The following is a 27,201-nucleotide window of genomic DNA, read 5'->3' as shown; positions in this document are numbered from 1 at the left end:
CTGAAATGGAGTGCACGAACTTAACCACTATGCCACCGGGCTGGCCTCCCATCAGCTAATTTTAATACTTAGGGTTTTCTTCAGAAAAGTTCTTTAACCCCAAATGTATTTTCAAATAAATTTCCAACAGGTTAGTTTTTGTTTGCTTCTAATGTATTATATATTACCCGGAAGCCAGGGGAAACAAAAGATTTTTTGTTTTATTTATTCTCAACCTACTAACCAAACAAAGGAAATAAAACAAGTTGTTTATGGCAAAGCTGGTTTATTGAACTTTAGAAGGGAAATGTTACAGTGACGCTATTCCACAACAAAATTATTTAACTTTAGTTTAGATTTCATGAGGAAATGTATTAGCAATATACTGTCAATAAAGCATTGTCATTAAAAGCAATCTACCTTAGATTCTGGATTACCTTCCTTTGGTGTTCTCAAATTAAGACTTTTCCAAAACATACCTGATGTTTTTAATTAAAGGTCACAGTTAAAACAAATTTACACAGGAGTTACAAAATGTGTGACTTGTGCTTTAAAAATTAACAATTTGTTGCTTGATAGCCACCATTTTCGAAGTGATTTCTCAACAGTCAATGAAGTGTTTTATATATATTTTGGAAAATATCTAAAAGCTTTATCCCCATTCAACTGATAAGTATGTTCTTTTTAAAAATGAAAACACACATATAAAAATTTAAAACAATAAATCATTACAAATGAGATACAAATATTTTAAAATTAATAAATATTAAAGTGAAAAAATAAGTCCTTTCACAGAACTGTAAAAGATACTTACTACTAACTTCTTACAAAAAGAAATAAAGTTAAATTGCTGTTTTTTTGGAAACCATTATTAACAGCACTGAAAAACCATAAATGTGCTTGGAAAGTCTGTAAACTTTCTTCCCACAGTTTAGAAAATGTTTTGAAAAGTAATAAACAGATTCCCTTCTTTACAGAAACTGTTACGCTCATCACAATTATTACAGCTGTCGTTTTACTATAAAAATAGTTACAAATCAACATTTAAAGTCAAACAATTTTTAATTCTAACATGATAAGAAAAATGGATTAATTTCCCTAAACACAAATAAAGCCAACTTGTTTTTCCTTAAGCTCTAATATTTAAAACTGAATCATTATTTCCTATAATTATTACTTTCAGTTAGTTCATTTAACAGAATTATCTTGTTTTTATAATTAAATTATCCAGTTATGACCACCAAAATGATTAAACAAAAATTCTACACTAGATTAGATTACATATGTAATTGGTTTCCCACATTCTGAAAATATTTTAAGTACAATCATCTTTTGGCTTAATTTCCTCTAAAATTATCAAGGACAGGAATCTATCAGAATTAGTGAATGTGCACACTTCAGTTAAAGTTCATGGCTTACATTCCATTCATGTAATAACTTCATATACAAGCTCACTATTTTCTATGTGCAAAGTCTTAAATTCAAAATAAAAGTATTTAGGGTAAAAAACTTTCTGAAATATTCTCTCCACCGAGGGATAGACAAGATATTTTTCAATATCTAATTTATCTTTCATACTGAGGAGGAATGGCTTGTTGTGACCACCAAATTTAAAGATTTTTTAAATTGATGTACTGTAACACAATACTATTACAGGAATATATGTAGATTCATAGCAATTAGAGGGATGCCCTCGGAGCTACAATCCAAATGGAAGTTGATTTGTTAATTCAGCCTTTAGTCATTAATTTGGTTAGCGGTCGGTCGGGGAGAGCAAGAGATACTATGCCAGATACACAGTTTGAAACTACTAAAAGCTAACAATAGGTGTCCCGTGGTAGCCAGGAACCATGTTTACCTATTTTCCCCCCAAGTTACAATTCCTCAAATGCTTCCAATTAGTTTTTCACTGTTTAAAGATACCAAAATAAAATACAAAGCACCTTATTATGTCACTTCATTTACATTAAAATTTGACTTATTTTTGCATATTTTAATAGAATTTATTAAGAAAACAATTCAATTACTCTTTTAAAAATAACAATGACTTTTGTAGACCTGATTGATATTGATTAGAACAAGCATCCAGAACCGTTGGAAAAGTCATTCATTATGACTTTTATACCAGAAACCATTCTATGTCTTCTCCTCTCACTGGAACTTAAGTCTTGGCTCTAAAATGTACCAATAATAATGCAATTAAATACATTAATAATACAAAGACAGAACTCTAGGGAAAGGCAAATACCAGCTTTTAGCCTATCGAGAATACTTCCCATTCAAAGGACATACCAGTAAGTGTGTACTAAACCCTTAATATTTTTTTTCAATCCCAGGAACAGAGGATTGAACAGTCACTGACTTAAAATCCCATCACGCTCTCATTCAAAGCCTCCTCCTCTGGGCTCTCAATGGAAAGATGTTCTGATTCATCCTACCTTTGCTTCATTTCAACCTCTCCTGACAACCAACTTTTCCCTTGTGTTGTCACAATGACAAACTTGATTAAGTAGATACAAAATACAAAAGTAAGCATGACAATGATAAAAAGTACAGTGTCAGGATGATCCATTACATTTGAAATTAAATCTTATGACTTATCACTGTCATACTTCAACAGTATTTCTTTAGTCAAAATTAGATACTACAATAAAGACTGTTATTTAGCACCAGCACGTCATTGCAGGCTTTGGTTCAGGCTTCAGGATAATTCCATTATCAGGGGGTTGACTAAGCATTAATGGTTTGTGGCTCTTAAGCTTATGAGCCAAGGTCATAAATATAGCTTCCACATGGTCATTATCATTGGGGTTCTTAGCAGAGGTTTCAAACAAAGGCATACTGTGTGTATCTGCAAATTTTTGTGCCAAGTCTGTAGGTACTTGAATGGCACTTCTCAAGTCACATTTATTTCCAACAAGAATCCGTGGTATATCATTGGCTAGCAAATGTTGTTTGCATTCTTCTATCCAAGATGGCAGGCTATGAAAACTAGCCATGTTGGTCATATCATACACGAAGACAACGGCATGTACGTTTCTGTAGTAGTGTTGTACCATGCTCTTTCTGAATCGTTCTTGTCCTGCCGTGTCCCATAACTGGATCTGAAAATGAAAAGAAAAAAAAAGAGGAAAACTGAAAATTTCATTCCAGTTATACATATCGAAAATTTTAATCACATTTGCAAGGTCTTTAGTACTTCTTCACCTATATTACTTTGTTCCCTTCCATAATGCCTTTTCAGTGTTATTTATGGGAGCCAGACTTCATGATACCAATCTAGTTACCTCATAATAAATGAAGTGTCAGAACAAATGTTTCAATTTAGCATTTAAATTTCAGTAAATCAAATCTGTTTGGATGAAATTATACCTGAAAAACTGATTTTAAAATGTTAAGAGAAAAATGTATCAGGTTTTAACAAACATGCTAAGTGTCTAACTCCTGTAAATTTGGTTACTATATGCCCTTCTCTAACTTTCACTAGTCTTATTTAAAACAGTAGACTTAGGACAGATGTTCAAAGTCATGTGGTCTAGCCCCCAAACTAGCATACATATACAGTCTATGATATCCAGGCCCCCTTGAAAATTTTAAAAAGCTAGAAAATCACTTATCTGTCCTAAACATGTCTACCAACAAACTATTCCAATGTCTCCTTATTGAAATATGGGGAAATTGGGGAAAATGATATCTAAGGCTAACAAGTCATGTGTTATGATTCTCTTAAAACACTGAATTATCCTGCCTTTGTTTACTTCCTAAAAAACAGTTAAATGATGAGGGTACTGGCCACAGTGGAAAAGACTAGAGGCAGATTTACTTAGATAACTTTTAACTGAAAGATCTGTACTATTTATAGATATTCAGAGCATGGACTGGAAGCCTAAACTGGTGATTTCTCATAGAGCAATACAGAAGTAGAGAGAAACTGAGGGGATATTGCAGATGGCCCAAAAAGTAAGTAGAATATAAGATATGAAGTGCTCAGAACATGGCAGGATATGGCAAGTGCTCAATTAAGATGTAATGAATGAATAAAGAAATACATTTTAAAAAATGTGATTAGACATGGCAATATTGCTCACCAATCTCTTCCATGGTACTTTAATTTTTATCAGTTCTGATTTTTTCATCTTTTTTTTTTTGGTAGTTCTTTTTAGTCCAAATTCCTCCACTTTCTTAATATTTTTCCTTTCTTCCTAATTTTGCTCTAGGCAGAAATATAAACTACCACACAAACTTGATTTCTCAGGCTGTCTTGGAACTAGGGGAAGCTAGGTGACATAGTTCTGGCCAATAATTTGTAAACAGTTTTCTCAGTTGGGGTTTCCAGGAAAGCTACTGATTTGTGATTTTAAAAAAGAGCATTTGGCACGTGCCTTTTGCACCTCTATTACCCTGCCCTTTCTGCCTGGAATGGAATATAATGCCTGGAAGTTCAGCAGCCATCTTATAAGCATGAAGAAGAAAGCCACATACAAGAATGACAGAGCACAAGTCTAGCATAAACCTGGAATCCTGCTGAGAGGGTACCATCATACAGACTGCTGTCTCTGGTCTCCTTATTACACAAGAAAAATAAAAGCTTACATGATTAAGTCATCACAGTTGAATTTCTCTCACATGTAGCTGAATGTCATCCTAAAATTATTTACCATGTACACTGTTCAAAACCTTTTCCTCTTACACTAACATTTACTCAGGAAATCATAAGGTTTTGCCTCAATGCATTCCTAGAGACCACGTGACAAAGTAATTCATTACAAAAGACCCACTTTGTGATGTAAACATAATTGGCAGATGGGCCACAAAGACAGTATCATATAAATCAGAGATAGAAGCAAACAGCTGTCAGTAAAGCAAACTAAGAACTACTAACATCTAAGACTATTTAAATCAACAAATATTTACTCAATACCTACTATGTGCCAATGGGTCACTGTTATACCTCTAGACCTTGGCTACCTCAACAGCAAAAATAAATATTTTATAGGGTTTCAGACCCTATAAAATAAGCACTTATAGACTAGTTACACTGACTATGCAAAGAGCTAATAAAGTAAATGTATAATTCTTTAAAAATACAACTTTCATTTTTTAAAAAAAATACAACTTCTTTATCCCAACTAACATGTCAAGAATAAACATACTCAACATACAATTAAAAATTCTTCAAATTATAGCTGTCAAAACTTATTACAAAGCTACAGTAATCAAGACTGTGTGATATTGGCATAAGATTAGACATATAGATCAATGGAACAGAACACAGTTCAGAAATAAATCCATATATCTATGGTCAACCAATTTTCAACACGAGTGCTAAAACAATTCATTAAGGGTAAGAACAGTCATTTAAATAAATGGTGCTGGGACAACATGCAAAAAATGAGTTTGGACCCCCTACCTCACACCATATACAAAAATTTATTCAAAATGGATGAACAATCTAAACTCAAGAGCTAAAACTATAAAAGTCTTAGAAGAAAACATATAGGTAAGTATTTGTGTACTTGGATTAGGCAATGGTTTCTTAGATATGACACCTAAAGCACAAGCAACCAAAGAAAAAACAGATAAGTTAGACTTCATCAAAATTAAAAATGTTTGTATTTCAAAGAACCTTATCAAGAAAGTGAAAAGACAACTCACAGAATAGGAGAAAATATCTGCAAATAAAATATCTGTTAGGGATCTAGCATCCAGAATATTTAAGAACTCTTACAACTCAATAACAAAACAACAACAATTAAAAATTCGGCAAAGGATCTGAATAGACGTTTCTCCAAAGAAAATATACAAATGGCTTATAAGCACAAGAAAAGACGCTCAACATTATTAGCCACCAAGAAAATTCAAGTCAAAACCAGAATGAAATACCACTTTCCACTCACTAGGGTGGCTATAATAAAAAGAAAAGATGGATAAGTGTTGGCAGAGATGCGGAAAAACTGGAACCTTCATACATTGCTGGTGGGGATGTAAAATAGTGCAGCCACTTTAGAAAACAGTTTGGCAGGTCCTCAAAATGTTAAACAGAATATTATTTAGCCACAAAAAGGAATGGAATACTGATACATGCTACTACACGGATGAACTTCCAAAATATGCTAAATAAAGAGGCCAGACACAAAAGGTCACATATTCTATGGTTCTATTTATATGAAATATCCAAAACAGATAAATCCAGAGAGACAGAACACAGATTGGTGGTTGCCAGGGGCTGTGGAATGGGGAGAAATTGTTTAGTGGGTGAGGGGTTTTACTTTGGAGTGACAGCGATATTTAGAAAGTAGATAGAGGTGGTGGTTGTACAACATTAGGAATGAAGTACTGATACACGCTACAACATGGATGAATACTGAAACTACTATCCTAAGTCAAAGAAGCCAGACACCAAAGGCCACATATTGTAAGATTCAATGCGTATGAGATGTCCAGTATAGGCAAATCCATAGAGACATAAAGTAGATTAATGGTTGCCAGGGTTTGAGGGAATAGGAGGAATGAGAAGTGACTGCTAATGGGTGTGCTTTTTGGAGTGATGAAATGTTCTGGAATTAGATAATGATGATGGTTGCACAGCTTCGTGGATATACTAAAAACCACTGAATTGTATATTTTAAAGTGACAAATCTCCTGGTATATGAATTATATCCCAGTTTTTTAAAATGAAAAAAAAAAAAACCACTCCAAACCGTATCTTTAACATTTAGAAAGGTATCTGGGGAATAATATGGATGACCTATATAAAAGCTGTCCAAAGAAACTGGAGTTGATCTTTTCTCTTTTAATAACATTTCCTGTAGTTCAAGTATTCAAAAACCATTTATTAAAAAAATGATTTATAATGTGTTAAGCAAAGTACATTCACAGACTAAAAAAAATTTAAAAGCACACAAAAAGAAAATACAGTCATGCGCCACGTAACAACATTTTAGTCAACGACAGACCGCATATACAACGGTAGTCCCTTAAGATTAGTACCATATGGCCTAGGTGTGTAGTAGGCTACACCATCTAGGTTTGTGTAAGTACACTATGATGTTCCCACAAGGATGCAATAGCCTAATGACACGTTTCTCACAACGGATCCCCGCCATTAAGCGATGCATGACTATATACCAAAATATTCACAATGGTTGTCTTTAAGGCAATTTCCCCCTTTATATCAACTTTCCTATGTTTTCCATAACAAACATGCATTTATTTTATAAAAACAAACTAAACTTTAAAAAAATAATAATTACGCAGAGTTTAGACCTGCCTGCCTCAAAGAGCTATGGAAGTCCTCAACATATGGAAGTGGTGATTATGAAGACGTTTATTCCAGGGCCAGCCCTGTGGCTTAGTGGTTAGGTGTATGTGCTCCGCTACTGGTGGCCCGGGTTCGGATCCTGGGCCGCATCGACGCACCCCTTCTTCGGCCATGCTGAGGCAGTGTCCCACATACAGCAACTAGAAGGATGTGCAACTATGACATACAACTATCTACTGGGGCTTTGGGGAGAAAAGGGGGAAAAAAGGAGGAGCATTGACAATAGATGTTAGCTCAGGGCCAGTTTTCCTCAGCAAAAAGAGGAGGATTGGCATGGATGTCAGCTCAGGGATGATCTTCCTCTTACACACACACACAAAAAAGAGGTTTATCCCTAAAAAACTTTTTTTTGTTTGTTTTAGGATGGACTGACTCAACAATACTCCTCATCAATCCTATTCAAAACTCTATGCATTCTAATCATATCAAGACTTCCAGTAAACAAGAAGTATGAAATAATAACTCTTCATACTTTACTGGAGAGCCATAAAAGTAATTACTAAGTTAATGAGGCATTTACAAAGGAGTATTTAAAAGGAAGATTCAAAAATTCACTCAGAATTGCTAAAACAAGGGAAGGCTTGGGCAAAGGCACTGGGCTCTGCTGTCTGCTGCCTTTCATGTCCGCACACGACACTGAGATGAGCAAGGGGACTGGGGAAGGAGAAGTGAGAGACTCACCAAAGAAAGGACAGGACGACTGATAAAAACTGTCAGCCGTACGAGGTTAGAGAAAACTTTGATCAAAAGAGAGAGAGACAGATAGAGAGACACTAGGTGGAGAACAAACCCCATGACAGTCTAGAAAAACCTTGAGGTTTAGCTATGAGTGGAATGGTTCACCATGTTTAAAAAAGAGAATGACACTTTGGAACCTAAGGAAGTAACATGCTTTTGTCTGGTAAATGTTAAATTAGGAAGTATTTTCAGAGGAATTTTCCCCAATTTAATACTTAATATCTTAGGAAAAATGGCTAATACATGCTCTCACAGATAATACTCCCATTTTAAACATTATAAAGACAAAATAAAATACACTTCCTTTCATAATATTTCATGAAGCTCTACTTTAAATTCCAGTATCAAGTTCTAAGAAAAATGCCAACCTAGCTATTTGCTAAGTCCTAAGAGTAGATTCTTATTGTTCATGAAAGCTTTTTTTAGCAGTTTTATTACCAAAATGAGAAAGCTGACTTAATACTTTTTTGCTTGACTAAAAAAGACAAATGTATTAACCCAAATGATCTTTCCTTCTTTGATCGGCTGTCAAATTTCCTTTTCCCCTGTTCTTCCAAAGAACACACTTTTATTATTTTTGCTTCTAAGCAGCCTATATAAAAGATTATCTGATAACTACATGAGCACTTCTATTAAAACTTAGTAAGTTGTAAATCAACATCATAACTAGTATTAGTAACATATCAAGAGAACTCTTTTTGCTTTTGTTATGCAGAGTGGAAATATGTACGGCTGATGTATTGGATCCAAATGGCAAATTTTAAAAATAAATTTTAGCTTCGCTAATAAGGAGAAGTAACAAATTTTGTGTGACTATTTGAAAGAAATACTTTCTTTACATTGAGGAATTTAATTATAGTGTAATGAAAGGGAAAGGAAGACAGTAAGCAGCGAGAGAAAGGAAGCCAGAGTTGGGAGACCCAAGTTGTAATCCCAGCACTGCCACCAACTTGTGTGACCTAGATCCAGTCATGTAGCCTTTCAAGAGGCTATTTCAATCTTAAAATCAGGGCTAATTTATGTAACATTATGGATTCACCTTTTTTTTTAAATTAGTTGTTGCCTTAGAGCAAAGAATACACACAATTTGGAAACACTAACCTTAGCTATCCTCTCTATCCTTCCTCTGCTTATTTATTTTTCATTATCACCACCTTTCCTGAAAGTATGAGCACTTACTCTCAAACTACTCGTATTTATTGGGGGCTTAGCACAACCCGAGCACATTCCAGGCACTATGCTAAGCCCTTTACATGCATTATCTTATTTAAGATACACAACTCACAGCAATAACTACCCAGTCCTGCAGATGAGGAAATCAAGGTCTACTAAGGTTAAGTCATTCACCTGAGGTGACAAGGCTACTGCTAAGTCTTAAAGTCAAAATTTAAACCTGGGCTGACTGATCCTGTGGTGGACGCATAGTTTTTCCCAACCTAGCATCCACTCCCACGTCTGTTAACAGCACCTCATTTTCCCTGGGGAACCATCCTTCCCCTGCTTTCAATTCATGTGAATCCCTGGTTCCCCAGCTAGGCATGTGATCTGGGCCTGACCAGTCAGAGCATTGTACACCCCCACCCTCCACAGTTTAGGAATGGGCATGTGCCTGAATCCTCAAACAGAATCACTGAGTCTCCATCTTAGGACTATCATGGGAACTGGCAAAAAAGAGAACTTTACTTCTGGGCTTTTCAGTTATGTGAAACAAATTTCCATTTTGATTAAGCTAATTTGAGTACAGAGTCCTGACAGAGTCCACACATCAATGCTGCCATCTTCATAAGAAGAGGTCCAAGAATCACAGGCTTCTGAAATCAGTTTGGAAGAACAATGGGAGCTCTGAGCTGGTTGCAGGGATGCTTCAGATAGTGAGAAAGCTTGGGTCTGGGAAAACATATATGTATTGCTTGTACCATGCAAGCCTCAAACCACTGCAGTTCAGAATCTCTGTCAGACCAGAACCAAATCCCCCAAAGTTTTCTGAGCTACGGAGTCACAAGTTAAGATTCTTCAGCATTCTTTTTAGGGTACCCTGACTGCTAATACTCTCACTCACTGAATTCCAATGCAAATCAAACTGAATCAAATCAAGACAACCAATTTAGTATCTCCTTAACCACCACCACCACCACATTTTAAGATGAATTATCGATTTAATTCTTCTAAGGTACATATAAGATGACCTCATATAAAATATTCTTTGACTTTCAAAGAATTTGAAAGTCAATTAATTTACTTATTATTATTATTATTAATTTACTTCTAATAAAGATCAAGACAGAACAATGGATAAGAGCAAATAATCTAATTTATATTTGGCTTCAGCATTCATTGTATATCATCTTTTTTTTTTTGTTTAATTTTTTTCCCCCAAAGCCCCAGTAGATAGTTGTATGTCATAGCTGCACATCCTTCTAGTTGCTGTATGTGGGACGCGGCCTCAGGACGGCCGGAGAAGCGGTGCGTCGGTGCACGCCTGGGATCCGAACCCGGGCCGCCAGCAGCGGAGCACGCGCACTTAACCGCTAAGCCACGGGGCCAGCCCTCTATATCATCTTCATCACACAATAAAACAAATCCCTCCTCTTCTCTCTGTGCATGTTAACCACATTGGCCGTTTTGTTCTCAGCTACCTATCTTCCTCTAAATTATCTATCTAACTTCATTTTCATATTCTTGATTATTTCCCCTGTGCTCCAATCCCACATTTCAAGCTGCCAATCAGACATTTCCATTTGAACATACCACCATCTCAACAAATGACTAAAACAAAACTTTTTACAGAGACCCTCTATTCAATGTTCCATATTGTACTCCTCATCTCTACTAATGGTACTACCTTCCTCTAGTCAACTAGACTCAACAATCTCAGTCATCTGTGAGTCCTCTTCCTTCTTATCACCAAAAGCCAGTTACTGAAGCTTTTTGGCTTGATCATCAAAATACTTTTTATCACTTCTTTCTTTCCATTAGTTTCCCTTATCTCCTCAATTCTGGATTTCCAGAGCAGCCTACCAATTGATCTTTTTGCCGCCATACATTCAATACGTATCCCCTAAGTATTGCATGGTTTAGAAACTGAGTTAGACACTGGAAGAGGTCTATGGAATTACCAGACATGGATCCTGCCCTGAATAAGACCTAATAAAAGAGGTAGATACCTATATAACACAACGAGGAGACAAAGACCATTTCAAGGCTTAAGTATGGTGCTAAAGAAAGTTCACAGAAGGAAGAAATAGAAGGGAGAAGGAGAAGTGGGAGATTTTTGATAGAGACATACTGTCTGAGTTGAGTAAGGAAGAATTACATGTGGTGAAATATGGGAAAGGGGGATAGTCCAGGCGAAGAGTGGGAGATGCAAGGGAAAAAACAGGGACCAGCAAATAATTGGCTAGACTATAGGATACTTAAAGGAAATTAACTGGGGAAAAGTCAGAAAAGCTGTCTGGAGCAAGATGAAGGAAGGCCTATGTTAATTTTAAAAGTTGGAACTTCACAATATAATAGAGAAGTACCCAGGGCAGCTGAGGCAGGGGAGATTAACCTTCCTAAAGTGCAACACTAATCTGGCATTTTGGCAACAATGCACAAAATTGATTACAGGCATACCCTGGAGATATTGCAGGTTTGGTTCCAGACCACTGCAATAAAGTGAATGGTGCAATAAAATGAGTCACACAAATTTTTTGGTTTTCCAGTGCATATAAAAGTTATGTTTACACTACAGTGTAGTCTATTAAGTGTGCAACAGCATCATGTCTAAAAAAAATGTATATACCTTAATTTAAAAATACTTTATTGTTAAAAAATGCTAACCATCATCTGAGCCTTCAGCAAGTCGTAATCTTTTTGCTGGTGGAGGGTCTTGCCTCAATGCTGCTGTCTGCTGACTGATCAGGGTGGTGGCTGCTGAAGGTTGGAATGGCTGTGGCAATTTCTTAAAATAAGACAAAATGAAGTCTGCCACATCAATTGACTCTTCCTTTCAGGATCGATTTCTCTGTAGCATGTGATGCTGTTTGATAGCATTTTACCCACAGCAGAATGTCTCAAAATTAGAGTCAATCATCTCAAACCCTGCAAGCGCTTTATCAAATAAGTTTGTGTAATATTCCAAATCATTTGTTGTCATTTCAACAATCTTCACAGCATCTTCATCAGTAGTAGATTCTATCTCAAGAGACCACTGTCTTTGCTCATCCATAAGAAGCAGCTCCTCACCTGTGAAAGTTTTATCATGACATTGCAGCAATTCAGTCACATCTTCAGGCTCCACTTCTAATTTCAGTTCTCTTGCTATTTCCACATCTGCAGTTACTTCCTCCACTGAAGTCTTGAACTCCTCAAAGTCATCCATGAGGGTTGGAATCAACTTCTTCCAAACTCCTGTTAACGTCAATATTTTGACCTGGTTCTATGAATCACAAATGTTCTTAATGGCATCTAGAATGGTGAATCACTCCAGACGGTTTTCAATTTACTTTGCCCAGATCCATCAGAGGAATCACTATCTATGGCAGCTATAGCCTTATGAAATGTATTTCTTAAACAATAAGACTTAAAAGTCAAAATTACACCTTGATCCAAGGACTGCAGAATGGATGTTGTGTTAGCAGGCACGAAAACAACATTCATCTTGTTGTACATCTCCATCAGAGCTCTTGGGTGACCAGGTGCATTGTCAATGAGCAGTAATATTTTGAAAGGAACCTTTTTTCTGAGCAGTAGGTCTCAACAGTGGGCTTAAAATATTCAATAAACCAGGTTGTAAACAGATCTTCTGTTATCCAGGCTTTGTTGTTCCATTTTATAGAGCACAGGCAGAGCAGATTTAGCATAATTCTTTTAGCAAAATAGAGTAGATTTAGTAAAATCTCCCTAGGATTTTCAGAATGGTAAAAATGAGCATTGGCTTCAACTTCAAGTCACCAGCTGCATCAGCCAATAACAAGCAAGTCAGCCTGTCCTTTGAAGCTTTGAAGCCACGTGTTGACTTTTCTTCTCTACTTATGAAAATCCTAGATGGCATCTTCTTTCAATAGAAGGCTATTTCATCTACATCGAAAACCTTTTGTTTAGTGTAGCCATCTTCATTATCTTAGCTAGATCTTCTGGATAACTTGCTGCACCTTCTACATCAGCACTTGCTGCTTTACCTTGCAAATTTTATGTAATGAGATGGTTTCTCTCCCTAAACCTCATGAACCAACCTTTGCTAGCTTCAAACTTTTCTCCTACAGCTTCCTAACCTCTCTCAGCCTTCACAGAATTGAAGAGAATTAGGGCCCTGCTCTGGATTAGGCTTTGACTTAAGGGAATGTTGTGGCTGGTTTGATCTATCCAGACCACTAAAACTTTCTCCATATCAGCAATGAGGCTATTTCCCTTTCTTATCATTCATGCGTTCACTGGAGCAGCACTTAAGTTTCCTTCAAGAACTTTTCCTTTGCATTCACAACTTGGCTGGCACAAGAGGCCTAGATTTTAGCCTATCTCAGCTTTCGACATGCCTTCCTCACTAAGCTTAGTCATTTCTAGATTTTTGATTTAAAGTGAGAGATATGCCACTCTTCCTTTCCCTTGAACACTTAGAGGCCATTGTAGGGTTATTAATTGGCCTAATTTCAATATTGTTGTGTGTCGGGGAATAGGGAGGACTGAGGAGAGGGAGAGAGATGGGGGAAAAGCCAGTTGCTGGAGATGTCAGAAGAAAAACAACACTTACCGGTTAAGTTCACCATCTTTTATGGGTGCGGTTCATGGAGCCCCAAAACAATTACATAGTAACATCAAAGAACACTGATCACAGATGAAATGTGAAAAAGTTCAACATATTGCGAGAATTACCAAAACATGACACAGAGACATGAAGCAAGCAAATGTTGTTGGAAAAATGGCGCCAATAGACTTGCTCGACGCAGGGTTGCCATGAACCTTCAATTTGTAAAAAATGCAATATCTGTGAAGCACAATAAAGCAAAGCACAATAAAAGGAAGTTTGCCTGTAAGTGAAGATGAGAGATGAGTTGAGCTGCTGCAACAGTTCACAGAGAGGTAACAAAAGACTTGCCCTAGGATTTTGAAGAAAGGATGAATGAGAGAAATTATGTAGGTAGAAAACCAACTGGACTTAAGGAACAAAGGAGAGGGGTAAGGCCATGAGGATGACGACGTCAGGACAACCTAGGTGACACTGAAGAGAAACAGGAAAGGGAGATTTGCCAAGGAAGAGGAACTACTTTCAGACATTTCAGGTGAAGGAGGGATTATCCAAAAAGCCATGTCTAGAAGACAGTAGGAAATGCAGAACAGCAAATGAAAAGACAGGTCTGGGCCAAACAAAGATCTGCAAGTTATCTTCATAGAAGCAATAGCTGAGATCAAGAGACTACTAAAGGAGAGAATGCACATAGAAAAACAAGTCAAGGGGCATTCATCCTCAATTGCTACCACATTTATCTTCCTAAAATCTTGGTCTTTTTACCATGCATACAAAATGAAGCTGAGATTCTTAGGTTTGGTTTTCAAACTCTTCACAAATGTTGCTACCAACACTTTCACCTGCTTCTCACTTGCCACTTTTCCACTGGAATCTTTGATCCTGTTGGAGCGTCCTGCTGATGTTCCTCATCAGAAAAGCCCTCTCAGCTCAGCCCTTCCTCTGTGAAACCTCACCTAGCACTCCAAGTGAGAATGATTCCTCCACCAACATCCAAACCAGTAACTTGGCCCTCATTCACTGCCTGGTTTTGCTGGTCATCTTTCTAGGTATATAAATCTTATCCCTATCTAGGATAACAAATTATCTATTCACTATATCAGGATCAGTAAACTTTTTCTGTAAAGGGTCAAAAGAGTAAATATCTTAGGCTTTGAGGATCTAATAGTCTCTGTTGCAACTACTCAACTCTGCCATTATAGCACAAAAGCAAGCACAATACATAAAAAATTAGCATAGCTGTGTTTCAATACAACTTTATTTATGGACATTGAAATTTGAATTTCATATAACTTTCACCTGTCATGAAATCATATTCTTAAGATTTTTTCCCAACCATTTAAAAAGGTAAAAATCATTCTTAGCTTGCAGGCCATATAAAAACAGGCAGCAGAAGATGACGTCAGCATCATGGCGGAGCGAGGTTTCCCCTTAGACTCTCCCCCCTAAGATACAATGAAAAGGACATTCATATACCAACAGAGGACATGCACACAACACAAAAGATGTTTGAGAAACCCACACAGCCATATGTCTGACGGTGGAGGTGCTGGACCCCCGAGAGGAAGTGGAAGGAGGGTAAGGGGATCTCCTCTCCCTCCCCAATGGCAGTGACCCCTGGGCTCCAGACCATGCACGGCTCTGAGAGATGAGTGGGGAGGGGCGGCCCTCCACGAGAACACCTTCGCTCTCCAAGTTCCCCCAAAGCCCATGGGAAAGCCCCACAGAGAGGTGACAAAGCTATTGCGGGGGTGTCTTCATCAAGCTAGTGCCCCAGGAGAACAGATAGCAAGGGCACAGCGAGAAGCCCCTGGGATCATGCAGGCGAAATAAAGCACCCCTCCCTCCACGTGGCGCTCCAGCTCAGCCGGTCAGCCAGAGCGCCTGCACATGCAATAGAAAAGCAGCAGCTGTAAGTGAGCAAGCTGAGGACGCGGCAAGCTCAGAATACACAGCTCTTGACCGCCACCCAGTGGTGGCAAGTGGAAGCTGCGGCCAGATACTAACACTATGCTGGGGCACAAATCCACGCCATCAAACACTATGAAAAAATATATTAAATCTCCAGACAAGAAGGAAAATGACAAGCACCCAGAAATCAATCCTGAAAGGCAGAGAAATTTATAATCTAAATGACAGAGAATTTAAAATAGCTACCATAAAAAAACTCAACGAGTTACAAGAAAATACAGATAGACAGTTTAATGAAATCAGGGAACTTCTTCACAAAAGAGATTGGAACTATAAAGAAAAACCAACAAGAAATGTTGGAGATGAAAACACAGTGGGTGAGATAAAGAAAATCTGGACTCCCTGAATAACAGAGCTGATATTATGGAGAAGAGAATCAGCAGTCTGGAGGACAGAAATATAGAAATGCTTCAGATGGAGAAGGAGAGAGAACTAAGACTAAAAAGAAATGAAGAAATTCACCAAGAAATATCTGACTCACTTAGTAAATGCAACAAAAGGATTATTGGTATTCCAGAGGGAGAAGAGAAGGAGAATGGAGGAGAAAGTTTGTTCAAAGAAATAATAGCTGAGAACTTCCAAAATCTGGGGAAGGAGCTGGAAATACAAGTGAGAGAAGCCAATAGAACTCCTAACTATATCAATGTAAAAAGACCTTCTCCAAGGCATATAGTAGTAAAGCTGGCAAAAGGCAATGACAAAGAAAAAATATTAAGGGCAGCAAGGCAGAAGAAAATAACTTACAAAGGAACCCCTATCAGGCTTTAAGCGGATTTCTCAGCAGAAACCTTACAGGCTAGGAGACAGTGAAACGATATATTCAAAATTCTGAAAGACAAAACCTTTCAGCCAAGAATACTCTATCCAGCGAAAATATCCTTCAGATATGATGGAGAAATAAAAACTTTCCCAGATAGACAAAAGCTAAGGGAGTTTATCGCCACAAGACCACTCCCACAAGAAATGCTCAAGAAGGGTCTCATACCTGAAAAAAAAAGAAAGGGGTTACAAAACCTTGAGCAAGGAGATATACAGGTAGACAAAATCAGAAAATTGCAGCTCTCTATCAGAACAGGTTAGCAAACACTTAATTATAACATTAGAGACAAAGGGAAGGAAAACACCAAAAATAAACATAATCTCGTCATTTAAACCACAAACTCACAATACAAGATGGAGTAAGTTGTGACAATAATAACTTAGAAGGGGAAAAGGAAAAGGATGGAATCGGCTTAGTCTAAGGAAATAAAAGGCTATCAGAAAATGGACTATCTCATTTACGAGATTTTTTTATACAAACCTCATGGTAACCACTAAACAAATAATCAGAAAAGAGACACAAATGATAAATAAAGAGAAAACTAAGAAAACCATCATAGAGAACTACCAAACTGAATTGGTAGTCTGAAATACACAGGACAAGAAACAAAGGAAACGCAGAAGAACCGGAAAACAAGAGATAAAATGGCAGCATTAAGCCCTCATATATCAATAATCACTTTAAATGTAAATGGATTGAATTCTCCAATCAAAAGACACAGAGTCGTGGGATGGATTAAAAAATAAGGTCCAACAATATGCTGTCTCAAGGAAATACATCTCAGCTCTAAAGAAAAACACAGGCTCAGAGTGAAGGGATGGAAGACAAGCTAATGGCAAACAAAAGAAAGCAGGTGTTGCCATACTTATATCAGACAAAGTAGACTTCAAGATAAAACAGGTAATGAGAAACAAAGAGGAGCAATATATAATGATAAAAAGAACACTCCACCAAGAAGATGTATCACTGATAAATATATATGCACCCAACACAGGAGCACCAAAGTACATAAAGCAACTACTAACAAATCTAAAAGGAGATATTAACAACAACACAATAATAGTAGGGGACCTTAACACCGCACTTACATCAATTGATAGATCATCCAGACAGAAAGGCAACAAGGAAATAGTGGATTTAAACAAAAAACTAGACCAGATAGCCTTAATAGATATATATAGAACATTCCATCCAAAAAGAGCAGAATACACATTCTTCTCAAGTGCACATGGAACATTCTCAAGGATAGACCATATGTTGGGAAACAAGGCAAGCCTCAATAAATTTAAGAAGATTGAAATCATATCAAGCATCTTTTCCAACCAACATGCTATGAAGCTAGAAATCAACTACAAGAAAAAAGCTAGGAGGGGCCAGCCCTGTGGCTTAGCGGTTGAGTGCACGTGCTCCGCTGCTGGCGGCCCGGGTTTGGATCCCGGGTGTGCACCGAAGCATCGCTTCTCCGGCCTTGCTGAGGCCGCATCCCAGATACAGCAGCTAGAAGGACGTGCAGCTATGACATACAACTATCTACTGGCGCTTTGGGGGAAAAATAAATAAATAAATAAAATTATAAAAAAAAAAAAGAAAAAAGCTAGGAAAGTGACAAAGATGTGGAGACTAAACCACATGCTATTGAACAACCAATAGATCACTGAAGAAATAAAAAAATATCTGGAGACAAATGAAAATGCAAATACACCACAGCAACTCAGATGGGATGCAACAAAAGCAGTCCTAAGAGGGAAATTCATACCAATACAGGCCTACCTTAACAAACAAGAAAAATCTCAAATAAACAATCTTAAACTACACATAACAGAATTAGAAAAACATGAACAAACAAAGCCCAAAGTCAGCAGAAGGAGGAAAATAATAAAAATTACAGCAGAAATAAACAAAATTGAAACCAAAAAAAACAATAGAAAGGATCAATGAAACAAAGAGCTGGTCCTTTGAGAAGATAAACAAAACTGACAAACCCTTAGCCAGACTCACTAAGAAAAAAAGAGAGAAGGTTCAAATGAATAAATTTAGAAATGCAAGAGGAGGAATTACAACAGATACCACAGAAATACAAAGGATTGTAAGAGAATGAAAAACTATAGGCCAAGAAATTGCAAAATCTCAAAGAAATGGATAAATTCTTAGATTCATACAACCTCCCAAAACTGAATCAAGAAGACATAGAGAATCTCCTTGAATAGAGCAATCACAAGTAAAGAGACTAAAACAGTAATCAAAAACCTCCCCAAAGATAAAAGTCCAGGACCAGATGGCTTCTCTGGAGAATTCTACCAAACATTCAAAGATTTAATACCTAACCTTCTCAAACTATTCCAAAAAATTGAGGAAGAGCGAACACTTCCTAACACATTCTACAAGGCCAACATCACCCTGATACCAAAGCCAGACAAAGACAATACGAAGAAGAAAAATTACAGGCCTGGGGCCGGCCCGGTGGCGCAAGCGGTTAAGTGCGCGCGCTCCGCTGAGGCGGCCCGGGGTTCGCTGGTTCGGATCCCGGGCGCGCACCGAAGTACTGCTTGGTAAGCCATGCTGTGGCGGCGTCCCATATAAAGTGGAGGAAGATAGGCACCGATGTTAGCTCAGGGCCGTCTTCCTCAGCAAAAAAAGAGGAGGATTGGCGGATGTTAGCTCAGGGCTGATCTCCTCACAAAAAAAAAAAAAAAAAAAAAAATTACAGGCCAATACTGCTGATGAACATAGATGCAAAAATCCTCAACAAAATACTGGCAAACCAAATACAGAAATACATTAGATTATACACCATGATCAAGTGGGATTTATACCAGGGACACAGGGATGGTTCAACATCCACAAATCAATGTGATACACCACATTAACAAAACAAGGAATAAAAACCACATGATCATCTCAATAGATGCAGAGAAAGCATTTGACAAGATCCAACATCCATTTATGATAAAAACTCGCAATAAAATGAGTTATAAAAGGAAAGTACCACAACATAATAAAGTCCATATATGACAAACTCACAGCTAACATCATACTCGACAGGGAAAAACTGAAAGCCAGCCCTCTGAAAATAGGAACAAGATAAGGGTGCCCACTCTCACCACTCTTATTCAACACGGCACTGGAGGTGTTGGCCATAGCAATTAGGCAAGAAAAAGGAATACAAATAGGCAACGAAGAAGTGAAACTCTCACTGTTTGCAGATGACATGATCTTATATATAGAAAACCCTAAAGAATCCATTGGAAAACTATTAGAAACAATCAACAACTACAGCAAAGTTGCAGGGTACAAAATCAACTTAGAGAAATCACTTGCATTTCTATATACCAACAACAAACTAACAGAAAGAGAGCTCAAGAAGACAAACCCATTTACAATTGCAACAAAAAGAATAAAATACCTAGGAATAAATTTAACCAAAGAAGTGAAAGACCTATACAATGAAAACTAAAAAGACACTATTGAGTGAAATCAATGATGACATAAAGAAATGGAAAAATATTTCATGCACTTGGATTGAAAGAATACACATAGTTAAAATGTCCATATTACCTAAAGCAATCTACAGATTCAATGCAATCCCAATCAGAATCCCAATGACATTCTTCACGGAAACAGAACAAAGAATCCTAAAGTTTATATGGGGCAACAAAAGACCCCGAATAGCTACAGCAATCTTGAGAAAAAAGAACAAAGCTGGAAGCATCACAATCCTTGACTTCAAAATATACTACAAAGCTATAGTAATCAACACAGCATGGCACTGGTACAAAAACAGGCACACAGATCAGTGGAACAGAATTAAAGCCCAGAAATAAAATCACAAATCTACCGACAGCTAATCTTCGACAAAGGAGCTAAGAACATTCAATGGAGAAAGGAAAGTCTCTTCAATAAATGCTGCTTGAAAAACTGGACAGCCACATGCAAAAGAACGAAAGTAGACCATTACCTTTCACCATACACAAAAATTAACTCAAAATGGATCAAAGCCTTGAAGGTAAGACCTCAAACTATAAAACTCCTAGAAGAAAATATAGGCAGTACATTCTTTGACAAGGGTCTTAGAAGTATCTTTTTGAATACCATGTCTACTCAGACAAGGGAAACAAAAGGAAAAAAAAAAAAAAAACAAGTGGGACTTCATCAGACTAAAGAGCTTCTGCAAGGCAAAGGAAACCAGGATCAAAACTAAAAGACAACCCACCAACTGGAAGAAAACATTTGCAAATCATATATCCGACAAGGGGTTAATCTCCATAATATACAAAGAACTCACACAACCGAACAACAAAAAAAACCAACAACCTGATCAAACAATGGGCAGAGGATATGAACAGACATTTTTCCAAAGAAGATATACAGATGGCCAATAGGCACATGAAAAGATGTTCAACATCACTAATCACCACGGAAATGCAAATCAAAACTACAATGAGATATCATCTTACACCTATTAGAATGGCTATAATTAAAAAGACAGGAAACAAGTGTTGGAGAGAATGTGGAGAGAAGGGAACTCTCATATACTGCTGGTAGGAGTGCAAACTGGCGCAGCCACTATGGAAAACAGTATGGAGATTTCTCAAAAAATTAAAAATGGAAATACCATATGACCCAGCTATCCCACTACTGAGTATTTATGCAAAGAACTTGAAATCAACAATTCAAAGAGACTTATGCACCCCTATGCTCACTGCAGCATTATTCACTATAGCCAAGAAGTGGAAGCAACCCAAGTGCCCATCGACTGATAATTGGATAAAGCAGATGTGGGGGGTGTGTGTGTGTGTGTGTGTGTGTGTGTGTGTGTGTGTGTGTGTGTGTGTGTGTATTTATTTATTTATTTATTTATTGGTGAGGAAGATCAGCCCTGAGCTAAGATCCATGCTAATCCTCCTCTTTTTGCTGAGGAAGACCAGATCTGAGCTAACATCCATTGCCAATCCTCCTCCTTTTCTTTTTCCCCAAAGCCCCCCAGTACATAGTTGTACGTCATAGTTGCACATCCTTCTAGTTGCTGTATGTGGGACACAGCCTCAGCATGGCCGGAGAAGCGGTGTGTCGGTGCGCGCCCGGGATCTGAACCCGGGCCACCAGTAGTGGAGCACGCGCACTTAACCACTAAGCCACGGGGCCGGCCCATATACATACACATACACACACACACACACACACACACACACACACACACACACAATAGAATACTACTCAGCCATAAAAAAGACAAAATCAGGGGCCGGCCCGGTGGCGCAAGCGGTTAAGTGCGCGCGCTCCGCTGCGGCGGCCCGGGGTTCGCTGGTTCGGATCCCGGGTGCGCACCGAAGTACTGCTTGGTAAGCCATGCTGTGGCGGCGTCCCATATAAAGTGGAGGAAGATGGGCACCGATGTTAGCCCAGGGCCGTCTTCCTCAGCAAAAAAAGAGGAGGATTGGCGGATGTTAGCTCAGGGCTGATCTCCTCACAAAAAAAAAAAAAAAAAAAAAAGACAAAATCATCCCATTTGCAACAACATGGATGGACCTGGAGGGTATTATGTTAAGCTAAATGAGCCAGACAGAGAAAGACAAACACCACATGATTTCACTAGTTTGTGGAAGATTAACACAGGGACAGAGAGAGCAGTTTAGTGGTTACCAAGGGGAAAAGGGTAGGGGGGTGGGCACAAGGGGTGAAAGGGCACATTTATATGGTGACTGACAAATAATAATGTATAACTGAAATTTCACAATGTTATAACTATTATGACCTCAATAAAAAAGAAAAAAAAAAAACAGGCAGCAGGCCGTATTCGGCCCTCAAGCATAGCTTGCCAACCCCCTGCAGAGTATCATAATTCTTGTGACTAACAAAATGTCTTCTTTCCTACAATTACTCATTAAACATTTGACTTACCAATGAGGGGAGAGAATCTGATTACTTTCCTTTGTTTAACATTAACATCTTGTATTTAAAACAGCAAAATGTCATACCTCTACAAATGATAAGTAAGCTATCCCAATGTTCCAATAGAAACTGCTGACCCCTAATGAGAGGACGGATTAAATGCAACACTAGGCTTTAATGATTGTGTTGGTTGCCATTATAAAAATGCTTGTACGAAAGGAATATGGCTACTTATGATGGGGATACACATACAAGGAAGGAGCATAAGGATGAGAGTAGGGAGTCTCAATTTAAAAATCAAATGTATTTTTATTTAAGGAATTAATTCTATAATTTTATTCAACTTCCAAAATTCTGCAAATGAGATTTTCCTCTTTCAACTATACATACATATATAGTACTTAGGAACAGATGATCAAATATAGACTTTATTACACTTCATAAAACATTTTAACTGATTCTGAAAGGGTACTGCTGCTATAAGACATGCTCTCTGAAAAATGTCCAGTCCACAATTAAAAACATTTAACACAATATCTCATTTTTTATCAAATAAAAATAATGTCTCAAATGTCATTTTATTAGTAAAGCAACATAGAGCTGTCCAGCTTTCACTTTAAGATGAAAAATTAGAAGAAATGTCATTTCAGATTAGGCTTATAATTTTCCAAAGAGAAAATCTGAACATAGTACAAACATTTTAGCAGCACTTAAGATGTATTAGAGGTTTATCAAAAGAGCAGAAGCAGCACAGGGAATAAAGCTTTTCTAATATCACTTCAGTTTTTTTTTAAAGACACTAAAAAAAATCAAGTTTTTTAAAAAAATGTCCAATATAGCCATATTTCTTTGTACTATAGAAATCTCAGAACATTTCTGTAGTCTTTTCAACTACAATAAAAATCTCTCTCAAGTCTTACAGTTGGAGGTACAGTGATTGGCTAAGGCCTTAGAAAGAAGAAAAAGAAACTCAGTGTCCATGTCCCTACCAACAAAACAGGCTATGCTAAAGCTCAGGATGAATAATCCCAGAAAAAATGTTTCCTCCTTACTCCTCTCAACCAGAAGGATCAACTCTGTGCTCACAGATTCCCATCACACCTGTGGGTTCTGGTTGACTTACCACTGCCAGCACTTATCCCAGTACTTAAATATTCAACTTTATACACTGGACATGTCTTATATTTTTTTCAATATAAGTTCTCTCTCTTAAATTTGCACCTGATCCATTTGTGATCTTAAAGTATAAATAGCAACCCAGAAGCAGATAAATGGCCATCAAATCCCAACTCCTCCTCTGCCTCCATTCCCTCTACTTATTTAACATCCTGCTCCCATTTGGGGGGAATTTCTCTCCCCTTCAGCTGTCTGCCTATGCGCTACTTTATCTCTGCTTCACTCTCTAGTTGCGCAGCCACAGAACTGATGGTGCCAAAGGGGAATAATGATGTTAAGCAACCAGGGTTCTTACGATTACCAACTATGAACCAGGTGCTTCATACACGGTCTCATCTAATCCTCACACCAGCCTGATATGGTATTATTATCCCAATTTTTTCAGAAGAGAAAATAGACTCTGAAAGATTAAGGAAACTGCCTAAAGACTAGAGTAACCAACTACCCCAGTTGGCCTCAGACTGAGGGGGTTCCTGAGATGTGGGACTTCCAGTTTTAAAACTGGGACAGTCACGGGAAAAGTTGGTCACCCTACTAAAGACACATAGCCCATCCTTACCCTTTCATAGGTTCAGATTTGATCCAGGTGAGTTGGGCTCCAAAGTCCATGCACTTTCTCCCTGAATTCCTGTTTCTCCCAAACTAAACTCCCTCTCAAACCTCAGAAGCCGCATTATCTTCCTCACCCACAGGTTCCTGGGCCTAACCTAACTCTGATTGAAAAATATTCAGCCTCTTCTCATACTATCTTTTCCTCTGTAATGTATATAAATGTTTCTTAACTCGCTAATACAGTGCACCCAAAGGACCACCGATTGCAGTTTGAGTGGAACAATGAAAAATTAAAATGAAAATTAAAAGGCAAAAGGGACTATAGAAGGTTGATTTCTTTTCAACCCTATTTCTCCTTTACTATCATTAGCATTTAAGCCCTTTTAGATAGAGGGTAGGGTGGTGGTTAAGCAACTAAAAAATAAATTGTTCTTGCCTCAAGGATGTGAGGATAGGAATGAAGCAGTGAGGCTGTTTTTCCCCCCAGGGGGGACTGAGGTAAAGATGAACACCTTAATTTAAAGTAAAAAAGTAAACGCAGTATAAGGAAGGCAGAACAGTTCCCTGGGTCTGCATGTTTTAAGGGCTGGTATTAGCAGATACCTGAGGAGTTAGTGGTGGTTTGGAATAAAGATGTGTGTCTAAAGTTTATACCATCAGGAGGCCTCAGCCCCATCAGTGATCCTCATTTTCCAATGCCCCCATTCCAACCCCTCAGAACCCCAGTTTTGGTCTTGGGCCTACTACCTTCTCCACTATTACTATGTCCCTAGTCTCAGGAGCCACCAATAAGAATTAAAGAAGAATTGGGAGGGGCCATCCCGGTGGCGCATGCGGTTAAAGTGTGCGCGCTCTCCTGCAGCAGCCAGGGATTCGCCGGTTAGGATCCCCGCCGCACACCAATGCACTGCTTGGCAAGCCATGCTGTGGTGGCGTCCCATATAAAGTGGAGGAAGATGGGCACAGATGTTAGCCCAGAGCCTGTCTTCCTCAGCAAAAAAAACAGGAGGATTGGCAGATGTTAGCAGAGGGCTGATCTCACCAAAAAAAATAAAGAAAGAAGAATTGGGAGAGAGTGACGCCAAGAATGTGCTTCTGGCAACCCAAGTAGGAACTATCATGTACAGAATATTTCTGCAAGAAAATAGATTTTTCTAAACAACAAAATGTCATACAGAAACTACCGTAGCAAAACCATATGCAAGAGAATACCTAAGCACTTCCTCAAAGGCAAGAAGGCTTTACTTCCACAATACCTAGAGCAGTACTCAGATGACGGTTTAATAAATAATATTTATGAAATGAGTTTTCCATGCTTGAGAAATTTCTCTGTTTTTCCTTTGGTCTTACTTCACTGACTCCCAGCACAAGAGACACTGCCAATGAGTTAGTGGATACACCCTACACTCTTGCTATTCAAAGTGTGGTCCATGGACTAGCTGCATCTGCATCTGCATCTGGGACCTTACGCAATCTGAAACTGCATTTTTTTAAAAAGCAAGATGCCCGGGTAAATCGCATGACAGTAAAGTTTGAGAAGCGCTGCCTTAGAAGTTTGCTGTATACAAATCCTTCCAATTCCCAACTCCAGTCTCCACATCAGCGTGAGAAATGATGGAGCACACACCTTGCACAGAGCCAGCGATTAACCCATGGTGGAGTTGGGACACTTGTCATCCCGAGGCGTCCTTGCTCCCTGACAGTCCCCATCCGCTCACCTTGATGCGCTCCCCATCAATCTCCACCGCTCGTTCTCGGAAATCCACCCCGATAGTAGCCTCGGTACGGTCCGGGAAGCGGCCGGCGCAGAAGCGGTAGGTCAGGCATGTCTTGCCCACATTGGAGTCGCCGATCACGATTATCTTGAAGATGCGGGAGCGAGCCGGAGGCAGAAACACGGAAGCTCCTGACACCGCACCGCTGGACGAAAAGCTCGCCTCCAGCGAGGACTCCATCTCCGAGGCCATTCTCCTGACCCGCCCCAAACTGAGGCGGAGGAAAGGAGACGCAGACAGGCGGGGAGATTACGCCACCGCGAGCCAACGTGCCCAGCCCGCCGGCTCCGCTGCGCTACGTCCCAGGAGCCACCGCCCGCCGGCCCCGCGGCGCGCGTGCGCACCTTCCCGCCCCCGTCCCCGCCCCCCCGCAGGTGTGGCGCCCACCAGCTGAGCCTCGCTGGTCCTCCCGCCCGGCCCGCTGCTCCGCCCCGGCGTCACTGGGGCCGGCGCCCGTCTACCTGGGAAGGCACCGGACCTGTCGGGGGTTTAACGGCGGCGCGGAAGGCCAGCCTGCCAAGCGGCCAAGCAGAGCGCCCCAGGCCCGGCACCCTGGCTGGCCCGGCTCCGCCACGTCCAAGGCTCCCGCCCTCCGGAGGAAGCCGCGCAATCATTCTGGGGGCGGGGAGACAAAGACAGCTGAAAGGAAGGAGGTACCGCCAGACGCTCTCTCGCGAGACGGCCGAGCAGCCGCCTTGGACGGGGCCGTGTGCCAGAGGAGGGTCCGTAAGGTCGTCGAAAGGCTCGTGCGTTGGGTTCGGCTCTGGCATCGATGTCTCCTTAGGGCTTCCCGGGACTTGGAGGCGGAGGCCGGCTTGCAGCTGGGGGCGGCGGAGTCAGCTGCGCTCCCTGCCTCCCCCGGGCCGTCTGGAGCGCGGGAGTTGGGACAGCCCTGGGGCTGGAGGGAGTGGGGCGCGAGGCGCCGCCGGAAGCCCGGCGGCGCGGGGAGCACTTGGAGGCGAGCTCCTGGCCGTGGGGAGTTCTGCATTTTTAGGCTTGGCAGGTACATGGTTTCAGTGAGCAGGCAGGAGTTCGAGGCCGCCCACCGCCTCGGCACGGAGAATTTCGCTAGGCGACCCCTAGGCCACGTGAGGATGTCCGCGGGCCTCGGGTGCCCAGGGGCGTTTGGCTAACGCCTGGGCTCAAGAAGTAGAGCAGACCACACGTGGGCCACTTGGGGGGCATTGAACTCGGAAGTTACCAGGCGGCCTCTCTGCTGAGACCAGAACTCGCTATGTGCCCTAGTTATGTCTTA

General features: G+C 39.5%; 1 protein-coding gene across 3 annotated transcripts; it reads right to left on the bottom strand.

Annotated features, from left to right (window-relative positions):
• Positions 1-251: 251 nt before the first annotated feature.
• Positions 252-26,503, bottom strand: RAB33B (RAB33B, member RAS oncogene family). Of its 3 annotated transcripts, none has more exons than XM_058550103.1 (3): positions 26,425-26,503; positions 25,890-26,157; positions 252-3,083 (listed from the first exon to the last, which is right to left on the bottom strand). In XM_058550103.1, exons 2-3 carry the CDS (start codon positions 26,136-26,138, stop codon positions 2,643-2,645), a joined length of 690 nt encoding a protein of 229 aa, XP_058406086.1. In that variant the 5' UTR covers positions 26,139-26,157; positions 26,425-26,503; the 3' UTR covers positions 252-2,642. The 3 variants fall into 3 exon arrangements, with proteins under 3 accessions (XP_058406086.1, XP_058406085.1, XP_058406084.1); XM_058550102.1 differs by having other exon boundaries at positions 26,408-26,486; XM_058550101.1 differs by lacking the exon at positions 26,425-26,503 and adding an exon at positions 26,334-26,391.
• Positions 26,504-27,201: the final 698 nt, after the last annotated feature.

This window comes from Diceros bicornis, chromosome 11 (genome assembly GCF_020826845.1).
Source record: "Diceros bicornis minor isolate mBicDic1 chromosome 11, mDicBic1.mat.cur, whole genome shotgun sequence".
Classification (NCBI taxonomy): domain Eukaryota; kingdom Metazoa; phylum Chordata; class Mammalia; order Perissodactyla; family Rhinocerotidae; genus Diceros; species Diceros bicornis.
Note: the sequence above shows the minus strand (reverse complement) of the source record. Positions and strands in the feature narration are given on the sequence as shown.